The 16,444-nt window shown below is 50.5% G+C and overlaps 1 protein-coding gene across 11 annotated transcripts in view; it reads left to right on the top strand.

Moving 5' to 3' along the window:
- Window positions 1–16,444, top strand: part of NECAB2 (N-terminal EF-hand calcium binding protein 2) — a 30,886-nt gene that overhangs the window by 10,533 nt on the left and 3,909 nt on the right. For 9 of the 11 annotated variants that reach the window (XR_005082072.2, XR_005082073.2, XR_005082074.2 and 6 more), the window contains exons 6-10: window positions 7,554–7,708; window positions 11,811–11,929; window positions 12,135–12,214; window positions 15,337–15,390; window positions 16,005–16,117. Coding sequence is in view for 5 of the 11 variants with exons in the window: in XM_037142442.2 (XP_036998337.2) it covers window positions 7,554–7,708; window positions 11,811–11,929; window positions 12,135–12,214; window positions 15,337–15,390; window positions 16,005–16,117 (521 nt within the window). In the remaining 6 variants the exon portion in view is untranslated. The remainder of the gene's footprint in view (window positions 1–7,553; window positions 7,709–11,810; window positions 11,930–12,134; window positions 12,215–15,336; window positions 15,391–16,004; window positions 16,118–16,444) is intronic. The other 2 variants (XM_037142443.2, XM_053666736.1) reach the window with 1 other exon arrangement.

Raw genomic sequence — 16,444 nt, 5'->3', positions numbered from 1 at the left:
GGTCCTTGGACAAGTGTTCATACCTGAGAGTCTCGTTCCCTGCTGTAGCAGGGTTTTGAGACGGGAAAGGGAAGGGCAGGTTCATGCATGTGACCTGGACTGAGGAATCGGGCGGTGTCTGGTATGAGAACGCCTGTCCAGGCCTGAAGCCGTTGGCTGGGCAGTGGAACCATTAGGAGTGCAGGGACTCCCTGCGTGTCCTGGAGAGAGGTCTCCACCTGCAGCCCTGTCTCCTCCTCGTTTGCATTGATGACCTGGAAAAGGATGGAAGGCCAGGAGATAAGGCCAGGTTGGCGGTGGGCTGGGGGGGCAGGGCGGTGATTGTGCCTTCTCCATTGCAGCTCAGGTAAGTGTAAACAGCCCACCCCAAGCTTCATTTCCCGCCCTTGGCTCTGTACCTGCACTGGGCTAGCAGCTCCCACAGGGGGCAGGCAGGCTGTGTTCTTTCTCTGCATCCATGGAGAAGGGGTGCGGTGAATTTCCTAAGGCTCAGGAGGGTGAACCCTGCAGAGTTGTAGCCAGAAAGCCATACCTGCTAGCTGAAACGAGAGGGGAAACTGAGTCAGGGAGTTGTCAGGAGGTGCAGAGCACAGCACGGGACTTCAAGCCCACCCAGGAGTGACGGGAGTATACGGCAGCCAGGAGTAGGGGCAGCCTCTTGGGCGCATTGACTAAGGCACCATGGGAGTGGGCTATATTGTGAGGGACACCTAGACACTCAAGGGCTTGCAGCCACTGTGGGAGCGCAAAAAAGGCCAGCACCATCTGCTGGGTGAGAACAGGGAGCTTGGCTGTTGAAGTTGATGTGGACTCTGGCCCGCGGGGTCCGTGTGTTGTGGCTGCAATGAACAAGTTCACACGGACTACAAATTCACACAGACGAACAAGTCCTGTGGAGAAGAGGGACAGCACGGCCTCTCTCTAAGTGAGAGAGGGGGCCCTGACCCCTGCCTGGAGAGGCTTTTATTGTTTTTCTGGGAGCATTACATTGAGGATGGTCCTCATTTACTATGCACAGGTTCACTGCAGGTGATTACCTTTTATGGATAACAAAGGAAAGAATGTTGCTAATTACTTCAAAGAGAAGTATGTTGCAGATCAAGGGGAAAAGTGGTTGAACTGGTTACAGTCCATCCTTGGGAGGTTTAGCACAGATATTAAAGATATGCAGTAAACATTTTCTGCCTCAATCCAGGGTGAGGGAGTTTTAGCAAAAGCAAGCCTCAAAGCAGCCTAGGTACAAGGTAGGCCTGATGCCCCATGGGAAAACCGATGTGTGGGTTTGGCTCCTGTGTGCCGACCTTGCTCCCTGTCGGTTTTCTGAATTGGGCTCAGCTACATTCACCACTGCCACATGGACAGGTTCCCTGTAGAAGTCAGCCAGGCCTGACCGAAAGACCCAGAGCCAGTCACTCCCCTTTCTGAGCCTCAGTTCCTCCATCTGCGGAATGGGAGCATTCACTCTGGGATCCTCATGAGGATTGAATGAAGGTCTCTGAGCTGCTTAGCACAGGGCCTGGCACAGAGCAAAGGCAACCACTAGTTTTTATAATTAGGCTTCTGTCGTATGCCTAGGCACGGGTAGGACTAGGTCTGTACAGTTTTTCAAATGCTACTCAGCTACTGCTGTGCAGTACATTAGAGAACTTTCTTCCCATGCCTGCAATAGCTGAGCTGCGCCCTGAGCCTCCACTACCCACATTTCCAGTGTCATGCTGTTTTGAGTCTTGATGTTTTAAAGTCACTTTTAGTAACATGTGAAACGCACTCCCTTTCCTCATTCATCCTGTAGACTGTTTGCTATTTGGAAGTACAAGGTAGGCAGTGGATTACAACGGAGTGGGGAAGACCCAGACTCTAGAATCCGAGTCACCTTGTCAAGGGTGTCAGCCCCAGATCTGCTCCCAGCATGCTGTGCACCATACACCACTCAGGTCTCCTCGGGGCTGAAACCACCTCTTAGAGCCTCTGTTTCCTCATCTTTGAACAGGGCCACTTCTCCGCAGTGTGGTCCCAAGCTGTTGATAACATCCGTAGTTGCTTCTGGGTTTTGGTCATAAACCTTTCTGCGATGTGCTCTAAGTCTTCACTCAGCAGAGGACTTTGACATCTCCCAGTACAGCACGGGCTCTCTTGGGAGATTCTGCTCTCAATCATCATGCACGTTTGATGTTCAGTACAGCCTGTGGAGTGTTGTTAGTGGTGGTGACAGTAGGTTGTTGCCATGGCGACTGGCATTTCTTGCATATTTCCTAACCAATTTGGGGGTGTAGAAATGCAGAATTCCTTTCATTGATTATCTCACATGCATCTCCTGCACCTGTTGGTTTCAGATGACGTGTTTGTTTTTCTTGATACCAGTCAGGTCATTAGTTGTGAGCTGCAGCGGCCATCTGCTCATTTCTGCTGGGTTCCTCCTAGTTCCCCTTGTGCCCTCTTGCACTTCCTCCAGATCCTAAACACTGCCATGGTGCTAGGCCAGGCATCCCTGTTCTGCCTCTGATTTTCAAGTGCATCTCTCTAGTATTTCTCGACTAATTACAATATTAGTGCCAGCTCTTAATTTAGGATCCACTTCAGCCTGCTCAAAAAATTATTTTTGCATTCCCTTTGTTAAATTTTGTCTTTGATGGTGGTAGTAGTGAATTTTTTCCAAATGCCTTTTTGGTCTTTGTAAAACAGTCATATGAGCTTTCTGAAGCTATTGATGGGGTGGATTCTATTATTAGATTCACTCCCATTGAACAGCCCTTAGCTTGCTGTGATAAGCCCTAACTGGGGCATTATTCTTTCATCATGTTGCTGAGTCCTCATCACTGGCTGAGCATTTATCTCTGTCTCAGATCGGGCACAGAAAATCGATGACGGTTTGGGAGTGAACTGTAGGTGGCTTTGAATATTTTCTGGGCATGAATCAATTTCTCTAACAGGATTGCTTTTCTGTTCAAAAATAGAAAGAATTTATCAATGCAGGTTGCGTCAAAGTATCAAGTGAGAGGAGATTATTTTAATACTTATTTTAAGGTCAATTCTAGTTTTAGTTAATTTTTTTTACTTTTTCTATCCATTTTAGTACAGTTTTTTAAAAGCTATCATGGACATGATCAGTTTTATGATCAGTTATGCATTGTATGTTCTTAGGATTTTTTAAAAAATTAAAACAATACAAAACAGGCACTTAAAGCGCATTAAGTTCAATAAAACATTTCTCGTAGCTCAGTTCTTGTTTTAATTTTTGTCCTCTTTTGCTACATTTTAAAAACTTACATTCGACAGAGTTTTACTCATTCTAATATCAAGCTCCTGATACATTTATTTAAATTTCACGATGTTTCCTCTGCATGTCTAGTTTTTATCCTTATTTCTTCCTCCTGTTTCCTTGGGTTTGTTGTTGTTGCTATTCTTTTTTCACGTGTGAACTAGAATGCTTACGTTTTTTATCATAAAGTTTGAATTTACACATTTGCCTTTGAACCATGCGTTCCCTGCTACCACAGATTTGCATGTTACTCTCTGACACTCTGCGCCCTTGATCGTTCCCTAGGTTGTGCTGTTAGGGTGAACCCGAGCGCCCCGTGAGTCTCCCACTCTAGTTTTTTAATGTGTTGTGATTTCTTACGACATATTATCTGATTTATTTTTATAACTATCTCAGGGATGCTTGAGAAGATGCAGACCATATTTTCAGAGTGTAAAATTTAAAAATAGCTATTTCATTGTTATGAAACCTATGCTGTTCAAAGACAACTTTGCAAAAAGGAAAAACCATGTCTCTTGGACAAATGTAAAATGCCTATATATCCGCAATCTCCTTTAACTCACTCATTAATGTGAGCACCTGTAAGATGCTGCACCTGTACCGGTAAGATGTCGCACCTGGCACAAAGGGGCATCCAGGGCACACGCTGTGCGTGTAAGCAACCGGGAGAGTGTAGGCATCTGTGGGCAGACGCCCTGACCACAGGGCGTGATCCGTCATGGGCTGCCCAATGCAGTTCAGATGCATTTCTGTGGATGAGAAGTATTTCCATTGTTTTCCATTTTTTTACATCTTCAAGTTTTAAAAGGAGCTCTAACATGAGGAAGATGTAGATAACCCAGAAGGATGTACTAGACAGGAAACCCAGTAATCTTTTTAGCCCGTTTTAAAGACTTCCACACTTTTTCCTCACAATGGCTTTTGCACTCTTGTTTAATTTATCTGTCCTGTGGGACAGTGATGAGCTCATTTCACCCACTAAATTGTGGTTTGCAATTTATGTTTTTAATGTTTTTCTTCTTATATTTTTAGCAATCTAGCTTGATAACTATAAACCTTTGGTATAATATTTTTATTATTTAAGTGGTACATATTCAACATGTAAATTTCAGGAAGTAGAGAAAAGTATAAAGAGAAATTTCAAATCACGTCTAATTCCCACTGTCCCTATTATTCGCATTTTGGTTTATTACCTTTGAGCCTTTTTTCCACGTGTATTTTTTTTTAAGATTTTATTTATCTTTAGAGGGGAAGGGAAGGAGAGAGGGAGAGAAACATCAATGTACGGTTGCCTTTCATGCATCCCCTGCTGGGAACTGGCCTGCAGGGAACTGGCCAGCAACCCCAGTATGTGCCCTGACTGGGAATCGAACTGCGATTGTCTGGTTCGCAGGCCCGCGCTCAATCCACTGAGCTACACCAGCCAGGGCTTTCCATGTGTATTTTTAAAATATATTCAATATTATTCTGCGAACAAAAATTTGTTTTCTGCTTTTTTCCCCTAAGATTTTTAACCCCTTTCCCCTTAAAACTGTTCAGAAGTATCAATTTAAATAATACAATTTAAATTTACTTCCTATTCCTCTTTTGTTGGGCATATTAGGTTTCCATATTTTTGCTATTTAATAATGCCGGGTCATAAATATGTGTCCACATCTTGCATTATCTCTTAAGGAGACATTATCAAAAGTGGGGGATTACTGGGTCAAAGAATATGAGCAGTGCCAGGCTCTTGATAGAAGGCGGAATTGCTTTATGAGCAGCTGTGCCCACCGGGCCCCCTGAGCTGTGTTTAGCGATACCCTCCCCTGCCCACCACCCCGCCCCGCCCCCACGACGATGTATCAATGTCAGGCCCTTGTTACGCATTGCGCCTTTTGTCATTACTTTCTTTCCCTTTGCACATAACTCCTCCTCATTCACATTCTACCTTGAGAGTGGCATTGCATTTCACCCTGCTGGTCTGGTCAAATGTGGCTGTGGAATCTGCAGACACTTCGTCATTTCTCTGGTTTGCAAGAGCCTCCAGTTGGGTCTCTCCTTTCGGGGGGTCCAGGCCGAGTTCCCTTGTGGCCGCGGTCTGTGTGGTCTGGCCCTGCTGCCGGTGTTACCTTCATGCTCCCCAGGGGCTCGTGCTTCCTCTCCTGGACAGTCTGTCTGTCCTCTGATGGTCGGTTTGGTTTATAGCATTGATCATCATTTTAAAGATGAACATTCTAGTTTTCATTTCACTGGTGACTTCTAAAACATACGTCGTTAACATTCATAATTCTGTTTTTAAACCCAGTGAATAAAAATACTTCCTATTTCCTTTTGTGGAATTAAAGAGATTTTTGGGAATTTGGGTTATTTTTCCATACTTTCACATTATTTATTGATTTAATTTGGTGTAGTTAAAATTTAACGATTAGTGATTAATGTTTTTTTATTTCCTGACCTCTGTGACCTCAGTGCTTCCCATGAGCGATCAGTCGCTGTCAGTTCACAACTTTCCTGTTCAAGAATCCCTCTCTGACTCACCCCAGGCAGTTTGGGAGAAATTCCTAGGCATTCTTTGCAGGAACAATGCTCATCTGGGAAAATGTCATAGATTTGCAGATTTCTGAATGTCTCCATGTTACTGCAAATGGGTGATTTGTCCATGCGATGCAGAATTCCTAGATCTGATCCTTTTCCTCTGGAACCTGTGGAGCTGGTTTTAGCTGAGGCAGGGATGGTGGTGGAAGAGAGAGAAATCTGTAAAAGCTGCATTTTGACTCCTTTGAAAATAACTTGTCTCTCTGGAAGTTAACTAACCAGCTACATTCACTGACCAGACGTACCCTCACTCACTGACCTGGGCACTGTTAACCCGCTTACTTGAGCTCACTTTCCTGCTTGATGGCCTCCAGCAGCCTTTCTCTTTGTGTTTAATGTTTTTTTCATCACCAAGCATCTTGTTCATTTTTGGCCATTGTTTGTCCAGAGCCCATTGGCCACCGGATTGCATGTGAGCTCACTCGGCTGCCAGGAAGGATAGTTGACCTGGCAGCGTGTCGGGCTCCCAGGAACTCACGGATTCATTCTCTCCCCAGCACGCCTTGTCTGGTGGTCAGCCCAACGCATCCACCTCCTCTGTGTGCCCCCGCCTTTAGCCTCTCTGCACCCCACCCTTCTGTCCCTGCTCCCCACCCCGGCCTCCATCTCTCTGTCTAGCCATGTTTCCCATAGTGTAATTATTTCTAATTAATTCCCAGTCAGAGTGATGGATTATTTAATTTGCCTTCCTTGAGAGCCCTGTGTTCCCTTGCCGGAGACTGAGCAGAACTCCAGATTTCCCCAGGGCAGGTGGCTGTGGAAGGTCAGGCCTGGTGGGCGAGGCAGGAGAACAGCGCGAGGGTTTGGGGCCAGCGTCTCCCAACACCATGTCATTTTGATTGCCATCCTCCACCAGTACCCTGGCTAAACCAGAGCTCCCTCCCTTCCGCTGCGAAGCCTTGTGCAGCCAAGAGAGACAGCCAGCTCCAGAAACCTGAAGAAATGTCTTCGCTGCAGTCTCTTCTTAACAAAAGGGGAAATTCTGTCTCAGGTCTCCAGAGCAAAACTTACAGAAATCCCTCTTCGGCCATCTTTTCCCCAGAGTCCTCTCCCATGGCCTCTGCTCTTCCTCGCTTCCCCTGGCCCCTCCCTCTCAGCACTGGGTCTCAGGCAGGTTCCCTGGGGAGTAGTGCAAGCTCTCAGCCGCTTTTCCTTCTCTCTCACTTTTCTGGGTAGCGGGCATGAAGGCCCAGAGGCCCGAAGTCCTCCCTGGAGGAGGAAGGGAAGAGGAGGTAGTGCATCATTCCCCCTGAGACTTTACCCCTGTCCACAGCCCCCTCAGGAACAGCCCCACTGATTGCCACCCCCTCCACCATCATCATCACTTCATCGTAGCCACCGTGACCACCACTGTCTGCGTCAGCATCATCACCACCTCCATCATGTCACTGTCTTCACTGTCACCCCGTCACCGTCTTTATTATCGTTACCACCATCATCTTTATCACAGCAGCTGCTGTTGATTGATTTGCCATGTCGTGACAGGCACTGTGCTTGAGCATTTTACGTGTATATGTATTTTGTCATTCAATCCTCGCTGTGACCTTGAAAAGTAGACACCTCAGTGACTGCTGGTCTGGCCATAGAGGTCCCTAAGCCAGTAATTGGTGATGCCAGGGTTCAGACCTTGGTCCCTGAGTCCATGGGAAGTAGCGGGTTGGGACCCTTCCCATAGACCTCAGGTGTTCCCCCAACTCCGTCTGACCCTACACCCCAGTTTCCTCCCCATCCACAGGTATACGAGGGCGGGAGCAACGTGGACCAGTTCGTGACCCGCTTCCTCCTGAAGGAGACGGCCAATCAGATCCAGTCGCTGCTGAGCTCCGTGGAGAGTGCAGTGGAGGCCATTGAAGAGCAGACAAGCCAGATCCGGTGCGTCCAGGGGACCTCGCAGGGTCACATGGGGGCACGCTGCGCACATACACACGCCCCAACCTACTGCTCGGGGCAGGGGTGTCTCTGTACCTGAGAGCTGGGTGGCTGTGGGCAAGCTGCTGCACTCTGTGCACTCTCTGCGCCTCCACTTGTGACGTGGGGACAGCTCTGTACCTGCCTCCTCAGTGCCTGTGCGGACTGAGTGAGGTGACGTCTGCTTAGAACACGCGGGGTGCAGGCGGTACGACCTACAACACGTAGTACAGTTACTGCTATTCCTAAACTCTAATGTTTGCCACGTCCCCACACCACGCACATTATTTTTTACCTGTTCTGTTGCTTGACATATTTTTGAAAATTGGCAATGAATTTTGAAAACAGTATGTGGTTACCACAACTGGTAAGCAAGCATTGTGGGCCGTGAATGAAGTCGCTGTAAAACCCGGCACCTGCTGTCAGTGGGAGTCCTGAGGCCGCTCCCTCCTTGTGGGACAGAGACGGGACCCCAGACCAAGGCATCGCGGGCAGAGCAGCACCAAGTCAGACCTTCTCCAAGGACTGAAGAGAAGTGAAGTGGAGCAATTTTCTTACAGTGTATTTAGAGTTAAGGCCTTGTTTGTGTGCCCTCGAAGCCACGGAACAGCTTCTGGGGTCCCCCCTCTGTGGCGACACTGTGGAGGTGGCGAGCCTTGTGTCTAGGCAGGGATAATTCTGGCTCAGCAGTTGCCAGCTCTGGGGGCCACGAGCCCTTGCATTTACTGTCCCGAGATGAGACCAACTTCTTCTTGCCTGTTCTTTCCAGAACATTTGATGTGCCTGGCGTAGGGGGGAAATAAAGATAGACAGGAGCTAGAGCCACGTTTCTGGGCCAAGCATTACTGGTGTTTGAGTTTCTGTGTGTGGCCGCAGGTTTCCTGGGCAGAGGCCAGGTATGGCAGGGTGCTGGTTGCTGTGGGGTGGGGGTGGGAGTGTGTGTTTTCGGTTGCTGAGGGGCTTGGTCACAGTCACATGTGGCTGCAAAGCCACGAGATGATACTGTTCTGAGCACCTGCAACCAAATCCCCTGGGAAATGGGAAGGCAGGTCCCTGGGCCCCCCAGCTCTGCCACCCGGATTGGATCCCTGGGGACAGAGCCCAGAGCTCTGTATCTGTGATCAGTCTTGAGATTCTGAGGGTCCCCAAAGTTCGCCACAGCTCTGGAAGCTGGCAGATTGCCTTCCTTTTTTATCACTATCCTGATTCAAAACTTGCCATTTTTATCCTGTGGTAGAACAGATAAGACGGCTGCATGATTTTCGTAGCCGATATCCTGCGCTCTCCTAGTTCCATCACATGTCCACCCCCACACTGGGACCTTGCTTTGGGAGGCTGGTGGCTGGGAGACACGTCTGCTCCACACTCACTGCCACCTCAGGCCGCCCCCAATCTCAGCTCCCCGGGCTGCAAGTCCCCTTAGGCCATTCTGTTCCCAGGCCCTGAGGATATTGTTTTTTTGTTTTGTTTTTTTAATTGATTATGCTGTTACAGTTGTTCTATTCCCCCCTTCATTCCCCTCCCCCCTGCCCCCCATCCCCACCATTACCCCCCCTTTAGTTTATGACCATGTGTCTCAAGTCCTTTAGATTCTATATTTCCCATGCTATTCTTGCCCCCCCATCTATTTTCTATCTACTGTCTATGCCACTTATTTTCTGTACCTTCTCCCCCCTTCTCCTCCTCCCATTCCCCTGTTGCTAACCCTCCTTGAGATCTTCTTTTCTATGTTTCCACTCCTGATCTAGGTGTCCTTGTAGTTTGCTTTTGTTTTAGGTGTGGTTGTTAATAACTGTGAGTTTGTTGTCCTTTCACTGTTCATGTTTCTTTAACTTCTTTTTCTTAGATAAGTCCCTTTAACATTTCATATAATAAGGGCTTGGTGATGATGAACTCCTTGAATTTGATCTTATCTGAGAAGCACCTTATCTGTCCTTCCATTCTAAATGAAAGTTTTGCTGGATAGAGCAATCTTGGTTGTAGGTCTTTAGATTTCATGATTTGGAATATTTCTTTCCAGCCCCTTCTTGCCTGTAAGGTCTCTTTTGAGAAATCTGCTGACAGTCTGATGGGGACTCCTTTGTAGGTGATTGTCCCCTTAGCTCTTGCTGCTTCTAGGATTCTCTCCTTCATTTTAATTTTGGCTAATGTAATTATGATGTGCCTTGGTGTGTTTCTTCTTGAGTCCAACTTTTTTGGTACTCTCTGAGCTTCTTGGATTTCTTGGAAGTCTATTTCCTTTGCCAGATTGGGGAAATTTTCTTTTATTATTTGTTCAAATAAGTTTTCCACTGGTGGCTGTGCCTTTCCCCTTTCTGGTACCCCTATAATTCGGATATTGGAGCGTTTAAAGATGTCCTGGAGGTTCCTAAGACTCTCCTCATTTCTTTGAATTCTTGCTCCTTGACTCTTTTGTGTTTGGCCATTATTTGCTTTCTTCTGGTCCACTCCATTGATTTGAGTCCCAGTTTCCTTTTCATTGCTATTGGTGTCCTGTGGAATTCCATTCATTTCCATTAGTTTAGCCTTCATATGTTTCTCTAATTTGTGGCTATAATCAACCAGATCTGTGAGGATCCTGATGACCAGTGTTTTAAACTGTGCGTCTGAGAGTTTTGCTATTTCTTCGTCGCTTAGATTTATCTCTGGGGCTTTGAGGTCTTCTTGCGACATTTTTAGTCTGTTCTGGCCCTTTAAGTGAGAGAAGCGGCGCCTTGGACTCCCAGGTCGCTGGGTTGTGATGCTGTATGTGGAGGCGTGGTCAGAGCGGGGAAATGGCGGCGCCCACTACCGGTCCAACCGCCCACTCCCTCGCCTGTCCGCTCTCGCGCAAATAGGCGACCGCAGTCAACACGCAGCACCGCCTCCCCACTGTCTCCTCTGCAGTCGCTCACCTGGTGGGTTGCTCGGTCGCTCACTAGGTCCAATCCTGCATTTGGAACCCGTGAGTCTAGATTCCGCGCCTGGGTCCGTCCGACCAAGTCCTCCTGTGCAACCCCTCACCAGACTCCAGTTTCGCCCCTCACCGGTCAGGCTGAAGAATTTGTTGTTAACGGACTTCCGAAAAGTTCAATTTTCCGTGTTCTGGTTGTGTTTTCTGATGCTAATATTTAGTTGTCCCTAAACTTGGTTGTGTGAGAAGGCACGGCACATCCACCTATACCTCCATCTTGGCAGAAGTCTCGGATATTGTGTTTTAGGCACAAGCAGTGGATCCAACCCCACTGCCCCAGGGACTCCCGCTGCCCCAGGTCATGGTCATATTAAATTTGCTGCTGGTTTGTAGAGCCACCAGGATTGACACCTCAAAGACTCCATGTCCTCCTGGTACTTTGGGGCAGTTGGGTTCGCCGTCTGCACGGGGGGACTTGGGAGCTTTCAGGTTCACAAATTCCAGAACACACAAGGCAGTGCTGCCCAAGCCCACATAGGCATGTGTGTGTTATATGTAGACACACATGTCAGTGTGTATTTGTATGTTTATGCTACGTTTTCCAGCATCTCTTTGCACGAGGTGTTCAGACGGTCACTGAGCATTGGCTGAGCCCCTGCTGTTGTGCCGGGCACGGTGCTCGGTGAGCTGTGTGTGCCTGTCGGGAGCCACACGTGTGGGCATGGAGTGTGCGTGGTGGGGTTGGGGTCCGGCCATCAGGCCTGGCCCTTCTCTCTGGGACCTGAGGTCAGAATCACAGGTTTCACTGTCTTGTCATGTGCCTACTCTGGACTATGTCTTTAGGCTCCCTATTCCCAAGAGGGTGCAAATCCAGCCCCCCCCCACACCACAGGGCACTAAACTGACTCCTAGTGAGGCAGCCAGGGAGAGGGGACACTGTGAGCCATTCAGTGGAGGCAGGGGCCTGGAACTGAACCTCCCTGGAACGGGACATGGGCCGAGTCCCTATCTCACTGCCCCACTGGCTGCGTGGTCTCAGCCTTTACAGGGATGGGCTCCATGGAGTGAACTAAGGATGTTTCAGTGCACAGCTTAACAGCAGTCAGAGATGCCCAAGAGGGCAGGGTGCTATGGCCTCCCTCATGGTGTGCGTGTCTCCTACTCCCACTGCAGCCAGAACCACAGCAAGCCCGGCCCTGGCGCGGTGCAGACCTGGTATGGAAGCCCCACTGCCCCCTATGCCTCCAGCCACAAGCTCATGGCCACGGAACAAGAGAAGAGCCTGCCTTCTGGTAAGAGCTTGTGGTGGCCCGGGCTCAGGGAATTGGGTGGGGGTCCTGGAGGGAATTCTGACAATGGCCCACATGGGACCTGGGCCTTCAAGTGGGACTGGAACTGGGAGGGAGAAGGCAGGGCTTGGCCTCTGGGGAGGCTGAGAGCCCCCTTCCCAGAGGCCTGGGCCTGCCCAACATCACGGTCTCTGTTCCTCTTTCCCAGTTACCTCAGAGCCCAAGGAGGAGGGCCTGGAAGCCCAGATCAGCCGTCTGGCAGAGCTAATAGGACGGCTGGAGACCAAGGTAAGGTCACTGAGCCCCACCTTCTCCCCTCCACAGTCCCAGCCCCCAGGCAGGGCTGATAGGCCAGGAGTTGGGGACAGAAGTCTGGGAGCCTTGGAAAGGCATCACCCACTGAAGTGTGGGAAAGGGCATGGCGCGGACAGACCCCGGAACTGCGTCCCTTGTACAAGCTCAAAGAGAGATGCCTGGGGGAAGATGGGGCCCCGGAGAGATGGGTGGGTAGCCAGGGAGGGTGTCTCAAGGAGCAGATGGTAGTCAGCAAGATTGTAGGAGGCAAGGGGACAGAGCTTCAAGGAGCTTGAAGGGGCCTGGGCCAAAGAGCTCAGACACGGCATGGTAGTGAGGAGGGATGGTGACATCCAGGACAGGTGAGTCACAGCCTGAGTGACCAGTACCCTGCAGCCTTTTAACTGTGATATGGCACATCCACAGGTAATAGAAAGTGACCCAGCCTGTACAGAATCCTGTTTTCTATGATGGCTCGTGACTCAGTAGGTACCCACAATAAGGCTGTGTCAGTTTCCCAGGGCTGCCATCACTACTTACCATACACAGGCCAGGGCTTAATCAACATCCATTCCCTCACAGCCCCAGGCTGGCAGTCTGAGATCAGGGTGTGGGCGGGGCTGGTTCCTTCTGAGCCCTCTCACCTTGGCTCGCAGACAGGCATCTTCTCTCTGCGTCCTCACGTGGTGGGTCGTCTGTGTGTGTCTGTGTCCTAATCTCTTCTTATAAGGCCACCAGGCATATGGGATTAGGGCCCGGTCCTGGGACCTCATTTTGACTTAAATACTTCTTCAAAGGCCATATCTCCAAATGTAGTCACATTCTGGGGTCCTGGGGGTTGATCCTTCAGCTGGGGGAAAACACAGCTCGGCCCATAACAATGATGATTTACTTGGAAAGAAAACTGGTTGCCTTAAAGTTTCCAAACAGAGTCAGGCATCAGGCTGCCCTCTTTGAATCCTGGCCATACCACTGAACAGCTGTGTGACCTTGGGCCAGTGACTTACCCTCCCTGAGCCTCAAGATGCTTCCTGTTAACAATAGAGGGGAAAACAGGGATTATTACTGCTCCCAGGGTTATTGTGGGGAATAAATAAAATAATGTCTTAAAGCTTTAGCGCAGAGCCTGCTGTGAAGTTAGCATTTAACATTAGCTGTTTTAGCAATTATTATTAGACATTCTGGTGCCAAAAACTATACAGCTGCATGTGCCACATCTGTATACCTACATACACCAAGGATCTCCGAGCCCTGGGTTGCAGCAATTTCACACTTCTCTGACTTTTCTGAATTTCTTACATCTTTTGCAAAAGGGCAAAAAAAAAAGTACTTTGATGGGTTTGGGGGTTGGTTCTGAGGTATTTGATGGGGCCTGGCCGGGGGGGGGGGGTGCAGCAGGGTGGGGGGTACTTGGAGGGAAGCAGTGATCCCTCCTGCAGGGCTGAGGCCAAGGTAGGATCGCCCCTTAAGAGAGCCGCTGCTGGGTGGAGCAGTCCCAGGACCTGGTGGCCCGGTTGTCATAACAACTCCACTGGAGCCTGCGGGAGGGAGGCTCTTTGAAGCTTATTTTTAGCGCCCTGGTCGCCTTAACAACCGGCTGGCTGGCAACTGTGAGCACCTGGGCATCCTGGAGATGGGGCGGGGCCCTACTCGCCGGCCTTTGATTGGCCCAATCCAGGGCTGGCTCCCAGCCCCACCCCCATAGGCCAACCTGAGCCACTCCTGGCTCTGCGTGGGGCTGGAGGGTGGAGTTCTGGGGTGGCCAGGCTGGGAACAGGTACGAGGGGGGTACAATTGTGACTCTCCCATCTTCCCCTCATCCTCATCCTCCTGTGGCCCTGCCAGCCAGAAGAAGCCAAGGGACCCAGTTACAACCCCTGCTCTCTAGGAGACCACCTATAGGATTGTAAAACAATGGTAACAGACTTGCCTCTGGCAAACACACCTTGGCTCTTTACCTACAAAGCAGGTGTACACTGGGTGTCCTGGAAAGTCAGCATCCTCTCCAGGACCAGCCGTGTGATTTACAGGGTCTAGTGCGAAATGAGCCTGCAGGGCCCCTTGTTCAAACATTCAGAATTTCAAGGGATGACTGCACAGATCACAGGCCAATACATCTGCCAGGCTGTTTTCCTTAAAAACAAGCCAGTGGGCCATACGCATGGTCTGCGGGAGCAGAAGGACGTGGGTGTGTGATTGCAGCAGAGACCCAGGCTGTCCTCAGGAAAGACAGGCAGGGCTGGGCACGGAGGTGGCATTTACTGGGGAAGTCTCCACGTTATAGTGGGAAGAACCTGTGTCAGGAGGAGGGAAGCCCCCGGGTGAAAGCCAGGCTCCTTTTGTGGCCTTTGGAACCCAGGGTTCCCTGCTAAAGTGAGCAGTCGTGCCCGCTGAGCATTCGTGAGATCCTGGGCCCTGTTCTGGACACCAGCCTGTGGCCGTGAATATCGTGCAAGGGTCCCTGTTCCCCGAAGCTTACAGCAGAGCACTCCTACCTCAGGCAGTCTGGGAAGTTAACTAAGGTGTATTTGTAAAGCATTTAGCCCAGGGCCTGTGAAAGGCCAGGGAAAATAGACACCCCATTCAGACCTTTAGATTTAAGAGGCACAGGGGTTGAGACTGAAGTGATTTGTAAGTCAATGTGGAATCACAGGGCTGTTGTCGGCAGTTATAGCAAAGGACCAGCATCTTGGATGCAGGACTCTTGTGTCCCAATTGCTGCCTCTCTCTCTCTCAAGGCCTGCCTGCCATCTACCCCCAAAACAGGGCTTACTTCGTGGCTTCTGCAGTAGGTCTGCTCGATCTCTGTGGCTCCCAGTGTCCCCAGATGCCAGGGCCAGAAGGGATCCCCACCACTTCTGATATGGTTGGCCTCCCAGCCTGGTCCCTGGGTCCCCTCTGAGCCGGCACTGTGCATGGAGGGTGGGCTGAGCCCTGTCCAGTGAGGCCTGGCCCCTGGGAGCTCCCTCTAGCCTGGGGAACTCCCTGGGACCCTGGCACAGAGGGGCTGGAGCTCTGTGCTGGCCCTGGGTGCTCTGGTGTCATTGTGGTGGTCCTGGAGGCCTCTCGGATGAAGGTGGCCTTTGTCTCCAGCATGACTTCCTGTTTTGTTCCAGACCCTCTGGTTTGACCTGCAGCAGCGCCTCTCGGATGAAGAAGGCACCAACATGGTGAGGGCCCCTCCCCTGAGGCCTCACTTCTCCTGTGGCCTCATCCCTACCTGAGCCCAGGACTTAAGATGCAGGTGGCTCAATGGCCCTGCCACCCACCCCCAGGGACTACCATGTGGGGAGATGGGGCCCCAGTACTTGGTCACCCTCCCCTTCCACGGGTGTTCTTTGAGATGCCAGGGCTTTGATCAAAAAAAGATTTGGCCTGGAACAAAGTGATCAGCAAGATGGTGACATCACAGCATGCATTCAATCAGAAATTAGCTTCCCTGGTCACTGGCTTTGTCGCATCTCAGACCCGATGCCTTGCGGGCAGCTCTGGACCGCATAGAGCCTCTTTACACACCCTTGCCTGTTTTTCAGCGTTTGTAGGGCTACTACCTACATTTGCCTTCTTAATGTCTTATTCTTTTTAGCCAGCGTTCCTGTGTAAGAATGAAAAATGTGTGCACATGGGCTTTTGTTTATCTCGACCAAATTGTCCTGTCCTCTCTGGTGGGAGGTTCAGGGAGCCTGGGTCTTGGCCTCTACCCATGGGGCTAGGGGGTCGTGCAGGGGAGGGCACTGTCAGGGAACTGGCAGGAGCTCACCCCCCACCCTGCATGGCCCCATAGCATCTGCAGCTGGTCCGGCAGGAGATGGCCGTGTGCCCCGAGCAGTTGAGCGAGTTCCTGGACTCCCTGCGCCAGTACCTGCGGGGCACCGCTGGAGCCAGGAACTGCTTCCAGTGAGTAGTTGCAGGGCTGGGTGGTGGTCGGGAACTCCACCTGGGGATGGCGGGCAGCGCAGGACCACCCCCAAGGAAACCAGCTACCCCGGGGAAGCGCCTAGCGAGGGCGGTCAGGGAAGCGGAGTTCAAGTACTAGGGCAGGCTCTTCCCCATTGAGCAAACATGGCGAGTGATGTCCTCTCAGCTTGCCCACCTGTGGAGTGGGACCCGACTGGACCTCCTCCCAGGGGTTGCTGGAGCTGTAAACGGAAGACCAGATGGAAAGGGCTTAGGCCTGTGTCTGGAGCGCAGAGCTTGCTCAGTGTCAGCTGCTGCTCTTACTGT

This window comes from Artibeus jamaicensis, unplaced genomic scaffold (assembly GCF_021234435.1).
Source record: "Artibeus jamaicensis isolate MK-2021 breed Jamaican fruit bat unplaced genomic scaffold, CSHL_Jam_final contig_464, whole genome shotgun sequence".
Lineage (NCBI taxonomy): Eukaryota > Metazoa > Chordata > Mammalia > Chiroptera > Phyllostomidae > Artibeus > Artibeus jamaicensis.
The sequence above is the reverse complement of the archived record's forward strand: the minus strand, read 5'-3'. Positions and strand labels throughout refer to the sequence as shown.